The sequence below is a fragment of the Calypte anna genome, chromosome 1, assembly GCF_003957555.1.
Source record: "Calypte anna isolate BGI_N300 chromosome 1, bCalAnn1_v1.p, whole genome shotgun sequence".
Classification (NCBI taxonomy): domain Eukaryota; kingdom Metazoa; phylum Chordata; class Aves; order Apodiformes; family Trochilidae; genus Calypte; species Calypte anna.
This window is the reverse complement of record NC_044244.1, coordinates 36660355-36673574: the sequence shown is the minus strand read 5'-3', so window position 1 is coordinate 36673574 and position 13220 is coordinate 36660355. Positions and strand designations below refer to the sequence as shown.

The following is a 13220-nucleotide window of genomic DNA, read 5'->3' as shown; positions in this document are numbered from 1 at the left end:
CCAGTGTTTTCATGCAGTTCCAAGCATATAGCATGCCAGCCCACTTCTATGCATTCAATGTATTTTGTATTGGCAGGTGACTTCTAAAAAGAAAAAACAGAACAATCCTTAGGCCTTGTGCAGTTTTGGGGACTTATTATATATACGCTTGAGTTAATCAGAATTTAGAGATACAATTATGGTTTGCCTGCAGACTAAGCATCATCTTTATGTTAAACAGTCCTTTAGCTGTAGGAAATAGTATTGAATAAGCTGCATTTGTTTATATTTTAATCTTCTTATGCTTTCCTGTAAAGCACTGACAAGTCTGAGATCTTCAGACACCATAAAAGAAGCAGCAGACTTGGATTAAACAGCTGCTCCTATTATCTGATTTAATAGTGGTGAGGAACGGAATGTTCTTGTGATCCAGAAGGTTTCCAAAGCAGTATGCTGATTTCTGAGCTTCCATTTAGAAACTGCCATCGTCCTGCAGAGAAATGCATTGAATCAATGAAGGGATTGAAAAACTACAGCTGTGGAATGGCATGTGGTAGTACACAGTACCTCAAAGTAAGCACAGAAACTGAAGGGGATATTATCTGCAATGGGAATATCAGGAGGAGATGGTACCTGGAAAGGATAAAACTGTCAAAATCAAGCAATGCTGGCACTGCAGAAATACTGCTCTTCTTTTTATACACCATGACTGAAATTGAGAAAGGGCTGATTCATTCTTACTCTGCATTATTTGCACCAAAGTAAAGCAAATATAAAATAACTCTCATTGGGTGGAGTTTCACACTCTTTTTTTTATTTCTTTCTTTGTCTTTTTTTTTTTTTTTTTTTGGTTGGTTGGTTGGTTGATTTTTTGTTTGGTTTTTGTTTTGGTTTTTTGGGGGGTTTCTTTTTGCTCGTTTGTTTTGGGTTGGTTTTTTTTTGTTTGTTTTTTTTTTTTTTGCAACAGAACAAACAAATGCAAAATTGTTCCTAAAGCTCTGAAAAGATAGCTTTGGTCTTGTATGGATTCTCAGAGAAACCTTTCCATTTTGTGTCTCATCAGGGTTTGCTTGTGTGTGTGATCTCTTATGAGATGATGGATATTTGGACAACCACTCTACTGTCCTCTTGTTAGAAGAAAAGCTTTTTCAGACACTAATGCTGATAGCAGGGAACTGAGTTCCCATGGTCCACATGGTTCTCACCAACATCTTTGCCATGATTAGTTTTCTCTGTCTATATTTTCTTGCCTAGACTACATTGCTGAAATAGTTGGGTGCAGCTGAGATAAATGAAATGACATTATCAAGTCCCAACTTCTGTTAACTTGCTCACGTTTCAGGTTTTTGAAGGATGTGCAGCTGTGTGCTTTATACATGAAGTACTGAGTGGGCTGCATAATAGAGAAGGCTAGTGATTTTCTTATAATTCCTTTTCCCTAAGAACATCGAGGTTTATATAGATAAAGTTGTCAGATAATCAGAAAGACAGTAATCCCTTTCTCAAACTAGAAAATACTGCTATTAGTATCAATTTGCTCTTTCCTATGTGTTTCTTTTTTAGTATGTTTAATCTGTGTAGCACAATTTCTGCTGTTACATAAGTACTGGGCAGCTCACACAGAGAACAATCTGTAGCAAAGAACAGGCCATGATGGTAAAGAGATTTGCAAACTTGGTGTTACTGATGAGTAAGCTACAAACTAGTGGAAACAACCAAAAAAAATAGAGCTACTGAGAAGCCAGCTGGCCCATCCTTTCGCCCCAAGGAAGGTTCAGCTATCCCCTGCCTTTCCTGGTGATGCTTATCTAGACATTTATCTTATAAATGCATGCAAAGGCACACAGCATCCACCAGCAATCTCTCCCAGTGCTTTAACAATTGGACTTGGTGATCTTTAAGGTCTTTTCCAACTAAAATGACTGATTAGCTTGTGTCAGTAGCCTACTTTACCTTTGAAGTGTAGTTAACCTATGAAATCTTGATTTCAGACCTCTCTCTGTTCTGTTTAATCTACCCTTCTACTCTGTCACTCCACCCCTGAAAGGGAAGAGCTTTTTTGGATTCACTTTTACTAGTATTTTATTTGAATCTGCTCGAATACAATAATCCTGGCCAGCACTACAAATCTCTTAGAAAAAGTACATCTAAACTCAGGGTGATTTTTTTCATATCCTCTCCTACTCCAGCAAACTCATATAGTATTTGGAAATTCAAGCTGCTTTTTTTCCTGTCAGATTTACCAAGTAGAAGGTCTGCAGGTGGAACCTGCAGTAGTAGCTGTCTGCTTTCTGGGTGCAGGCAGAGCTGTGCCAAGAGCTGCTATGCTGCCATCAGTGATTCTGATCTATACACAGGGTTAAAATGGCAGCTGAGGAACCTGCTGCTTTCACACAAGCACTTTTCAGGTGATTACAGTATTGATTTCCCTTTATTTTCAGCAGGTTTGGGGAGCGTTGTCTTGCTGTTCAGGGTACCTGCTATCTTGGAACTTAGGCAGACTGGCAGCCCCAGATGCTCAGCATCAGGACAGTATATAGAAATGTGAGGATCTTTTTAGTGGACAGATGCATAATCTTGTCATTTGGCAGAAGACTGGGCAGAAAACATGTACTGGAAAGAGCTGTAGATTGTAGTCATAAAAAAAAAGAGCTGGAAGACAGCTTGAGAGGGCAGCTAGCTGCATAGTTGTCCACTCATGCAAAACTGCTGGTGGCAGTCAGCAGCTTTAGCAGTTTGGGTTATTGAGGTTCCCCATCTTTCCCTCCCAAAGGCAGTTCCCCACAGGACTTATCTGATGTGAACAAAATGACAGTAGGCAAGGAGTAGCATAAGGAAGGGGAGAAGCCGGAATGTGCCCTGCTCTACCCTCCTCCTCAAATTCTTTGTAAAACCATGAAGAAAATTGCTTCAGTCCAATGTTTCCCAGGCTTTCCTACTCCATACTCTGCCATCCTCTTTTGCTCCCAATATGGTCCGACAAGCAGCCTCGGAGAATGGTTGAAGGAGATGTAGAGATACAGGCATTTCAGTGCCTGTTTTAGGAAACAGGAGGTACAGAGAACCATTCCTCTCTTCAGGGAAATGCATTACCTCTGATATTTTTGTTCTGTTTCCCCTGTGAGGTTTTCCCATGGGAGAGAACAAGCTAATTAACCATTCTATCATCTCACCTGTGTCCTCCCTCAAGAACCAGGCTTTCTCTTTTGTGCCAGTTTCATAGGTTGATATAAAATCAGACTGGCTACTAATCGAATTGATCTCGGTAGCCTAATTCTGTACCTGATCTCTCTCTGTTTGTGCTTCAAGGTCTTTGACAGGGTCCGAGAAGATTGCCCTAATTTCCACGAGAAGATTAAGCCTATTAATGCTGAACTCACTCAGCCCAAGCTGGCCATCAGTGCTGAAGATGAGGAGGAGCTTCTGACCCGGGTCAATATTGTCTTCCACTGTGCAGCAACAGTTCGCTTTGATGAACCCCTGAAGTATGTCCTCCTCCTTTCTCTATTTCCTAAGCATGGTTCAGAATGCTCACTACTAGCCCCTAACACACCATTCAGTGCATCCTTGTATGGCTGCAGTAATAATTCCCCATTTCATGCTACATGTGGTTCTGAGCTGAATATGCAGTGTGAATGCTCTGGAAATGTCATGTGCATATGCACGTCAAAAGTGAAGTATCTTGGCAGATTTCCATAGGAACAGAAAGAAGTACTGCAAGCTCGGGTTGTAATATAGTAATATAGTAAGAGAGTTAAGTATGACCTAAAATTGGGATAAGGAAAAAACGTGTTTTAGGTCAAGAGGGAAATGTTTTGGCAGAACTAGCTGGAGACAGCTTGAACTGAAACTATGTTGCGTCTGTCTCTAAAGCTGGTGTTAATGGCCTTTCTTTGTCACTGCATGACAAAGAAGGAAATGAGATGTTGTTTGAGCAGATAGCCTATCATAAACTTTCAAATACCAAACACTGAATATAATTAACTGTTTCCAATAAATGCTCAGTTTCCGAAGGAGCTCTCATGGGACTGCTTGTCTAAGCAGGCTTTCCATTAAGAAAGAACAGCAGAAATAAGCCACTAAACCAAGATTAGATGTGTGGCTGCTTCTGTGTAAATTGTAAAGGTCAGCAAAAAGAGGTGGATAATCTAGATTGCCAGATCTTCACAGCTTTTTAAAAAACACTGAAGCTGTAAGAGTTGAAAACACAATTATTAAGCGATGTCTTCATTTGCTCATCCATAGGCTAAATAGATATCAACTGTGTCCACCATAAGTAATGGTTTTGTGCAACAACTGATTAGAGAACCCACCAGAAAGGAAGCAGCTCTTGATTTAATCATGAGCCACATGAGAATCCAGTTCAAGGTACAAGTAGCAAAGCACTGCACTGCATTGATAATCATAAATGTTCTTAAATCAATCCACAAATGATCATGCTAAAAAAAAAAAAAGAAAGAAGTCATAGTGGCAGGTAACATCAAATGGAAACTACTTCTTTTAAAGTAAGTTTAAAAAAAAATTAAATGGTCATCTGATTTCAGGCAGTGTAGAAACTATTTAAAGGCTGATTGCATGTGATCTGTCAAAATCTCTCTAAGATAACAAGAGCAAAATAGCTGTTGAATTGTTGAAGTTCCTTAAATCAAATTATCCCTGTCTGAGTAACAAAATATATAATTTGGGTGAAAGTTCTAGAAACTTAAATGTGAAACCACAGTACTGTATCTCAAACAATTTTGAGCAGCAATTTGCTAATAACACACACAGAAAAATATTTTTTAAGCCTGGCAGAATTTCAAAGCCTGCTGCAGAATATGAAGAGTAAATAGATAAGGGAGGTGCTAAAGCAATGCTATCAAGATACTAAAAAAGCAACAGCAGAGAAACTAAATGAATTATTGACATCAACATACAGTATATTTAGGGAATTCCCCAGATTCTGGAACTCTTGAGGGCAGAAATCTGAGAAACTGTTATACTGAAATATTAGTAGATGCAGTTTTGATATAAATACAAAAAATAAAGAGTAATAAATCTCCACAATTAGATGATATTCCCCTAGAGGGCTAAAGGAACTCTGAATATCTCAGCTGAAACCCATGCTGGGCCTGTGTTCTGACTGCAGTTTTGTTCACCCTCTCTCAGAAGGGATGTAATTGAATAGAAATTGTACATACAGTAACGTTCATAGGAGATGAAACTAATGAATTTCTCCTGCGAGAAGGGCAGGAGGAAATAGAAATCTATAGAAAATGCTATTCTTTAATAGCAGCATACTATAAAAAGTAGTATCTCTGGCTTTAGGTATTGTGATTCAAACATGAGTGATACCCTTAGCTTCTGTTTTCATTCATCTGGATTATTTCCAGTTTTGTTTCAGTGTTCTTGTAATTAATTTCCTTAGTGTACACAGTACTTTATTACTTTATTCCTACTCTTGACCATATTGCTGAAAGTTTCTACCCCTGGGCTGAACAGGTGGCATATTCCTTAGACTTTTCCCTTCTGTACAGGAAAATGTTTTTCTTCCTGTTCAAAAGATACAAAAAAGTTGCACATCTGTCCACTGAGATCCATTGCAGATAGCCTTTAGGACAACTTCTAGCTATGCTGGGTGCTTCAAGTTCAACTTAGCTAGCCAGTCCTCTTCTCCATTCCTTCAGAATTTAAGCTGTCTCTGATTTTGTCTTCTCTCAATATGAAACTGTTTTTGTGGGCTCAAGGACCTTTTCCTGCTTACAGAGACCATGTGATTCTCAAGTTCCTTAAGGAGAAAGTTGGATGGGGACCATAGGAACCGTAATGCCCCAGTGGCTATTGGAAATATTTGTTCTGGAAGGGGGTAAAAAATATACTATATTTTGGGATATTACTGAAATATCACTGATCCTTTGACTTGAGTAAAAAGAGACATTCTGTGACCAGAACAGTGGATCCAGCAGTTCTGAAAAAGCTGTTTTAGCCCACTGAAGTTTTCCATTCTGCTGTGACCCCTTCTCTTCCTTCTCTTTTCATTGCTTGGGCTTTGGAAAATGCCCAGTTTTGATATATACTTTTCCAGTGAAACGCATTTTGTCTCTTTCCCCCTTTAGACACGCGGTGCAGCTGAACGCGATGGGCACGCAGCGGCTTCTGGAGCTGGCCCGGCAGATGCAGAACCTCGAGGCCTTTGTCCACATCTCCACTGCCTATGCAAACTGTGTCAGGAAATGCATAGATGAAGTCATTTACCCACCCCCAGCTGAACCCAAGAAGCTCTTCGATTTGGTAGAGTAAGTAGGAACTGCACGGCCTCCTCCAAGCGCTGGGTTTGCTTCATTTTGCCAAAGAGGAAATTGTCCAAGCAACCTCTCCAGTGGGATTTCTGTTCATGGGTGCACGCCCATGGCAGTAAGAAATGCTGACCATGAGAGTGAGACCAAGGGAAGAGAGAGCTTTTTTTCTATGGGGTTTTGAGGGCTGCTATCCACAAAATCTCACCCAGTATCTCCAGATTTTTCTCTTGAAATGAGCTGAGGTTTATTGAAAACAGAAGAAATAGAGACTCCGTTTTGTAGCCTTTTTTCCGGGAGAACTGATGAAGTCAGGCTTTAAAACATGTGGTAGAGCTTAACAATACTTTTCCAAATACAGAAGTGTTAGGAAACATCATGTCAGACTTAATAATCCTGTGATTTCCACTACCTCTAAATGATTTTAGACACGACTCTGTGATTTCATGAGAGTCCAGCAGTTATGCACAAGTGGAGTCATGTTGCTTTCTCTGTGGCTCAGTTCTGTTGCTAACTTAATAATAACTGAAAATTTTCTTTACTTTATATTCGTTCCTTTTTCTCTTCAGCTTTTCAACCTTGTTTCCATTTATTCCAGCAATCCTGTGGTATTGAAAGAGAGCTATATGGGGATGAGTTAGGAACAGACTGTTTTAGAAAAGAGTCCATTGTGAGAATCCAGGACTGAGGGAACAGAAAAAAATCTTGTTTAACTGAATTTACCAAAATGAATACTCAGAGAGAATAAAAAAACCTGATGATAAAGGCCCAAGAAAACCTATCCCTTAGAAGGATTTTCCTGGAGCTTTAAGTTTGTTTTCATTTATTCTCCAGTGGTATTCCATTTGTGAGATAAGACGTGAAATGATAACCCAAAGAGCAGGTAAAAAAAATCTTCTCCTTGATTTAGGGTGATAGGAGATGAGATGAATTAGTGTCTACTAGGAGAACCATTGCATTTTTATGTCAAAAAATTGTTTGCCTAAACACGTAATTTCACTGTCTAAGTACTACTGCAGGAAATTTCATACAAATCAGTGTTTTCTATTTGAGTTTCTCCAATAGCCCATATTCGGGAATGTTTACTTCCAGCTAGTAGTCATCTGTTGTTTATCCTTTATTCAGTAAGTGGAGCATGATAAAAACATAAGAAATATCCTAGTGCTTTATAGCAATGGACTGTCTGGCCCACTGTCTTGCCCTCAACAGTGGCAATGAGAGATGCTGCTTAAGGTAACTGCAAAAGTCTGGATACTTGCAATCTGTTTCCCCTTGTAGCCACCCAGGGAGTGAACTGTAGTATGGGGAGTGTTACATCCTACACTTTTTGGATCAATTTTTTAATTCCATTTTGAACTTTCTGGTGTACTCTCTCTACAACCCTTGTGGCAGCAAGTTCCAGAGGTTCACTGACTGCTGACTAAAGACAAGCCTTCTTACACCTGTTTCAAGCTGTCATGGTAATAGTTTTTTGCATGTAGTTACAGCATTGCAGTATCTGCAGCATTTGCCCTATTCACCACCTCTGCAGTTCTGCAAATCTATATTCCTTTCACCCTGATCCTTCTCTTCTGCAGTCCGAAGAGTCCCAGCCTTTTTACTATCTCCTCATACGCCAACTGATCTGTCTTCTTCATTTTAGTTGCCCTTCCTCTGCCTTTTTTAAATTTGTTGTGTCCCTGAGGTGCAGGGGCTAAACAGAACTGCATGTAGTCCTCAAGGTGTAGCCCCTTAAAGTTTTCTTTAAATAGCTTCCGGATGGCCCCATTGGTCTTGTTCTCAGTGCCTGATGATATCCAACATTTCACTGACTTTTTTTGTCTGATGGTACTCATTGACCTGGAGATTTCATAGAGCTGTCAGCTCTGCTTCCAAGAGCTCTTGCTGAGCTGCAATTGCCAGTTCTGATTTCAGCAACCTCTAATACCAGTTTAGACTGCTTTTCCCTAAATGCATTACCTTTATTTACACTGAAGCTAATCAACCACCTTTTTGCCACTGACTGAGTTTTACAACATCCTTTGGAGTTTATCACTATCAATATTCCATTTCAGTGCCTCATCACTTGCAGCTTTAGAAACAATTAGTGTTGATGGCTCTGATAAAAAAAGACTCCAGCAAAGGACTGAATGCTAATCAGAAATGTGCAGAAGTGCCTGGCTACCCCAGAGGCTGCTACTTCAGCTGCTTCATACAAGACATTAGGAATTCATTTGTCATAGTTTGCATGTACAGCAGAGAGGATGATGTTTGAAAGAAAGGCTGAGTGACAGAGGATGGGCTTTCAGATGTGTTTCATGTGTTTATCTTAGTAGTATGTTGGGTTTTTCTTAGACACATAATTAGAGATGGGTTTTCATGCTTGTTTCAGTTTAGATTTTCCAGTTTGTTCTACTGTTTTTCCTATGTCCCACACTCCAGAAGTTCACCACCTTCTGATACTTTTAGTGTGACAGAAGTCACAGCATGTCCTCATCTAGGATGGCATCTGTTTCTTTACACTGTTTTCAGGTAGTGTTATAATTGCTCACAGCAAATACAACCCCTGCTTTCTAAGTCATTGAAACCAGGTGGGTCTGTTTGAAAACCACTGTCTCCAGGGTCACTGGTTTGAAAAGTGTTCTGCAAATCAAAAGCAATATATGAAGGAGAAGCATTGGGCTGAAGACCATGCAGGGTGAGGAAAGTCCCTGTGATGTTGGGGCATGATGCAAGTAGGATGGGATAGAGGGAATGTGAAGGGTAGAGTATTAGTTGGAGAGAGAGACAGAATGTAAAGCAGAATTGAAAGGAGGTGTGAGAGACACACCTTTTATTATCATGTTAGTGGAAGAAATATGTGGATATCTGGGTATGGAGGGTTTCAGGAAAAAGGGGATTAACATGCATCAGAATCAAAAAGATGTAGAGGTGGGGTGAGTAAAAAATCAGGCAAGGAATTAAAACCCCCCTTTATTAAGGGAGAAGAAATACAGGTCAGGTTTTGCATCAGCCGTCTGAGAAGGAGCTTCCCTTTGCAAACAACCTTTGTCTTAAAGGATCCTTCTAAAAATGCATTAAGAGGCATGATCACAGATTCATTTAATGATGCTTTTGGCCATGCAGTTAGTGCATTCTTGTGATTCTTTATTCAACTGGAATCCCAAATAGGACTCCTGGCTATTTCTTTTTTTTCCTGTTCTAATCCTCCTATTATATCTCTTCTTTCCAGTATTTTGATATTTAACCTGCAAGTAAAGCCTTAGGGTTAATCTGTGTAAAGCAAAAGTCACACTTCTAAATGCTGCCAATAGAGGAAACATATAATCTGTGGCATCAAGCAAGGTTTGCCTTAATCTAAAGCTGAGGGAAATCAGCTTTGAAGGGTGTGCTGAGATAGGGAACATGGCACATGGTGAAGTGTGAGCTGACCAGAACTGGTTTTGTTATTGCAGAAAATGTAGATTTGTCATTACTTACAAGAAGGAGTCTTATTAATGCAGAGGGTTTAACATAACAAGGTTATGTTTCCCTATGGCAGAGTAATTTGGTGCATGTATGTGGTGTTTAATTTGTATCTCTTGTTTCTATGGGGCAGCTGCAGCAGTGAGCAAAAGCAGTAGCTTTGTGATTTAGTGTTTTGGAATCTTCAAAGTAGGTCACAGGAGTAGGAACAGTTCACCTCACTGAACTGTCAGATCAGCATTCCTGTGATGGTAATGCTGGTAGATCAGATCACCTGGTAGGATGGCACCCTTGAGACAGACAGGTACTTAGTCCTCTTGATGACCACTTAAAGTAATGCAGAGCCCTGTCTGGAAGGATGAGGGCAAGGGGAAATTTCTTCTCCTTGTACTTACCTGTCTTTGCTTTGTGAGAAACAACTACCTGTAAGTCCCTAGCACTATAAAAAACAAACAAACAAAACAAATAATAAAAAATAAAAGAGACTTGTATGCAACTTAGTCTGAGTTCCTGAATGAACTTAGTCTTCCAGGCTCTGCAGAAATAGACATCTCCATTTGGTAGGCTGGTAATTAATTACTCAACAGATTCAAACACTGGCAATTTAGCTGAGACCTTGAGGAGGCTGGGTTCAGTGCCTGCCTAAAAAGGCTTTATAAATTAACTCAATATTGTGTGCTCCTTATAGCTTCTGCATGTTTCAACTCCATTTTTTATGCTCAAACAATTTTTCTGCCTTATTTCTAAAGCATGGGACTAAGGTTGCAAAGAAAACTGTGCCTCTGTAAGGCTTTTTGGTTTAAAAAATTTAATTTCTATTCACTAAATAAAAACTGACAGATTTTTTTTTTTAACTCACTGCAAAACTGAGTTTCACTGCAAGTGGTTTTGCAGTTTCAGTGACTCAATGGTTTTTCTTGCAACAGTTTCCCTGCAAAATTTCTATCTGTGTCCAAAGAGAGCCATCTGAGTGCCACCTCAGCCATCAGGAGTTTGCATGTTTAAGTTGATACAGTCAAGTAATTCTCCAGGTGTGACAGTCTCCACCTTATTCCTCTCCCATTGACCTCCCCCTGTATCTGGAAGATAAAGAGGGGTGAGGCGAGGACCCACAGGAAATTGTATCCTTGCCATGCCCCCGGGAAGAGCCTGCCCCTTCAGTCTGAGCTATAAGTCCATTGACTTAATTACAAATTGGATTATAGGAGTTAATCTTTGATTCTGTGCTGTAACACCAGACTATTGAAAGCCTGTCAAGGATTGGCAGCAGTGTCCAAGGGCTCTGGAAGTACAGCCAGTTCCTGTCCTTTAGACCCAAATGCTGGCAGGACCGATGGGAGTCTTGATGGTGTGCCAGGGAGAAGAGCTTTAGAGCCTTAGGCCCTTGCTCCAGCACCATGGTGGTAAGGGCCACTTCTTAAAAGGTGTATTCTGATGGAATAGATACCTTAAAAAGAAAAGAAAAAAAATACACCACACCTCAGCAAAGCTTGGTTTTGTTTTCTGGTTTTTTGTTGTTTTTTTTTAAAGCAGCTTGCACTGACAGTTTTCTAATTTCCTGTGCGAGCAAGCCTGTGTAAAAACCAGTAAGTTGGAATATCTAACACTATAGATAGTCCTATATATAATATGCCTGTAGCACATTGTTCTAATTTTTGAGACATTGGTAATGCTACTTGATTCAGTAACTCAGGGTTACCAAAGTTCTCCTGAGAGGTACTCAGGAGTATTGGGGGACTGTGTTGGCTAAAGATGAGCACTACCTAGTGAGAGTGCTAGGCTGGAAAGCTGTAGACCATGGATATATTTATGCTACAGATTGGAGTGAAGAATAAAGCACACAAGAATTTGCCTTAAAAATGGGATTGTGTATATACGATGAATACCAGGAAGCTCATCAGAGTTATTTTGCACTTTAAAGACAAAAGTAACCTTTCTCCCACAGAGCTGTTGTAAGTCCGAACTTGTAAGTTGCTCCTTGCTTTGTCTTACGTGGCTTTGACTTCCTTGTCCTTTGTTTCAGGTGAGGATTCCTGTCTCACTGGTCTTCTTTTCTCTCTCTGCATGGCAGATAATGAAGTTCTCCTTGTTACCCGTAGGTGGCTGGATGAATCTATCATTCAAGACATCACACCCAAGCTGCTTGGGGACTGGCCCAACACTTACACCTACACCAAAGCCTTGTCAGAATACCTGATTCAGCAAGAGAAAGGAAACCTGAACATTGCTATCATCAGGCCATCCATCGTGGGAGCTAGCTGGCACGAGCCTTTCCCAGTAAGCATAAATACACAGCAATTCCCTATCAAGACCCCTTTGGTACAGCTATAGCTGCAGTGCTGTCAGGGATCTCTCCCTACTTGTAGCAGTGTCCACTTGAGAAACAGGTACTCCAGTTCAAAGGAAAGCGTGTAGAAGAAGTGGAGGACCTGTGCTAGAGTAGAACAGGCAGCCTTCTTCAGTATTTTCAAAAAACACTCTTGGCTCCATGTGAAATGGACACATTTAAGCATTAATTACAAGAGGAAGGATAATAATGGTGCAGGATGCTGGAGTTGCAAGTGACAGTCTTACACACAGGATCACGCCCAGACAGACATGCAGGGCAGTTCTGTACTAGCTAGGCAAATGTGAAATCTGGGGGTCGACTGTAGTCCTGATGCATTCTGGTATCAGTCATTCCATGGTCTATTCAGCCTATAAATGAGGTTCTGGTGTGCACAGTAGACCTCACGTTATCCATGAAAGCATTTGATAATGTCATGTGCAGTTACCTGGTATCTCTGTCTCATGTTGGTTGGATTCACTGGGTTGCCACCTGTATGGGCCTGTTGCCGATACACCTCACCCACACAGTAATTAAATGCAGGTGAACTTTCAGACTGAAATATTTCACTAAGATAAATATACTGGTAGAAATAATGTGCCTTAACGTTGTAGCCAAATTGGAAAGGCAACATAAAGTCACCTTTAGCTTTCATGCAGCTTGAAGTGTGGCAAAGATGGCTGAGATACAGCCGAGGCCCTGGGACAAGCTCCCCATCTTGAAAAGACAGAGTGAACTCTCTTAGGTGTCATAATCTGTTTCAGATCAGACAGCTCATCACTGCTCCGAACTCCATCTCCCACAAGTGGCAGTTTCCCTGACCTGAAGTGGGATGGCATTCAAAAAGTGGAATCCTTCTTTTGTTGTTGTTGTTCTAATAACAAAATTAGGTTCTGTTGTTAATGGGTAAATTGCATACAGAATGAGGTATCATACAATGCATCCCCTGTTTAAAATCAATTAGGTACTTTGTCCTCGTCTGCTTCCTGGCAGCGATCCCAGATAGACTGGCTCCCTTCTCCACTGGTGTCTCCTTGCTTTGTCTGCACCACAGCATTGTCACCATTTAGAAGCCTGTGTAAGCAGCATGTCATGGAAGGAAGTAGTAATTGCTCTTCTTTTTTGCAGGGTTGGATTGACAGCTTCAACGGGACAAGTGGAATATTTGTTGCGGTATGTCTGGTTACTATTTAGAC

General features: G+C 40.5%; 1 protein-coding gene across 3 annotated transcripts in view; it reads left to right on the top strand.

Moving 5' to 3' along the window:
* Window positions 1-13220, top strand: part of FAR2 (fatty acyl-CoA reductase 2) — a 134499-nt gene that overhangs the window by 98628 nt on the left and 22651 nt on the right. For all 3 annotated transcript variants that reach the window (XM_008504451.2, XM_030469386.1, XM_030469385.1), the window contains 4 exons: window positions 3289-3464; window positions 6075-6254; window positions 11798-11975; window positions 13153-13197. In XM_008504451.2, the coding sequence (XP_008502673.1) occupies window positions 3289-3464; window positions 6075-6254; window positions 11798-11975; window positions 13153-13197 (579 nt within the window). The remainder of the gene's footprint in view (window positions 1-3288; window positions 3465-6074; window positions 6255-11797; window positions 11976-13152; window positions 13198-13220) is intronic.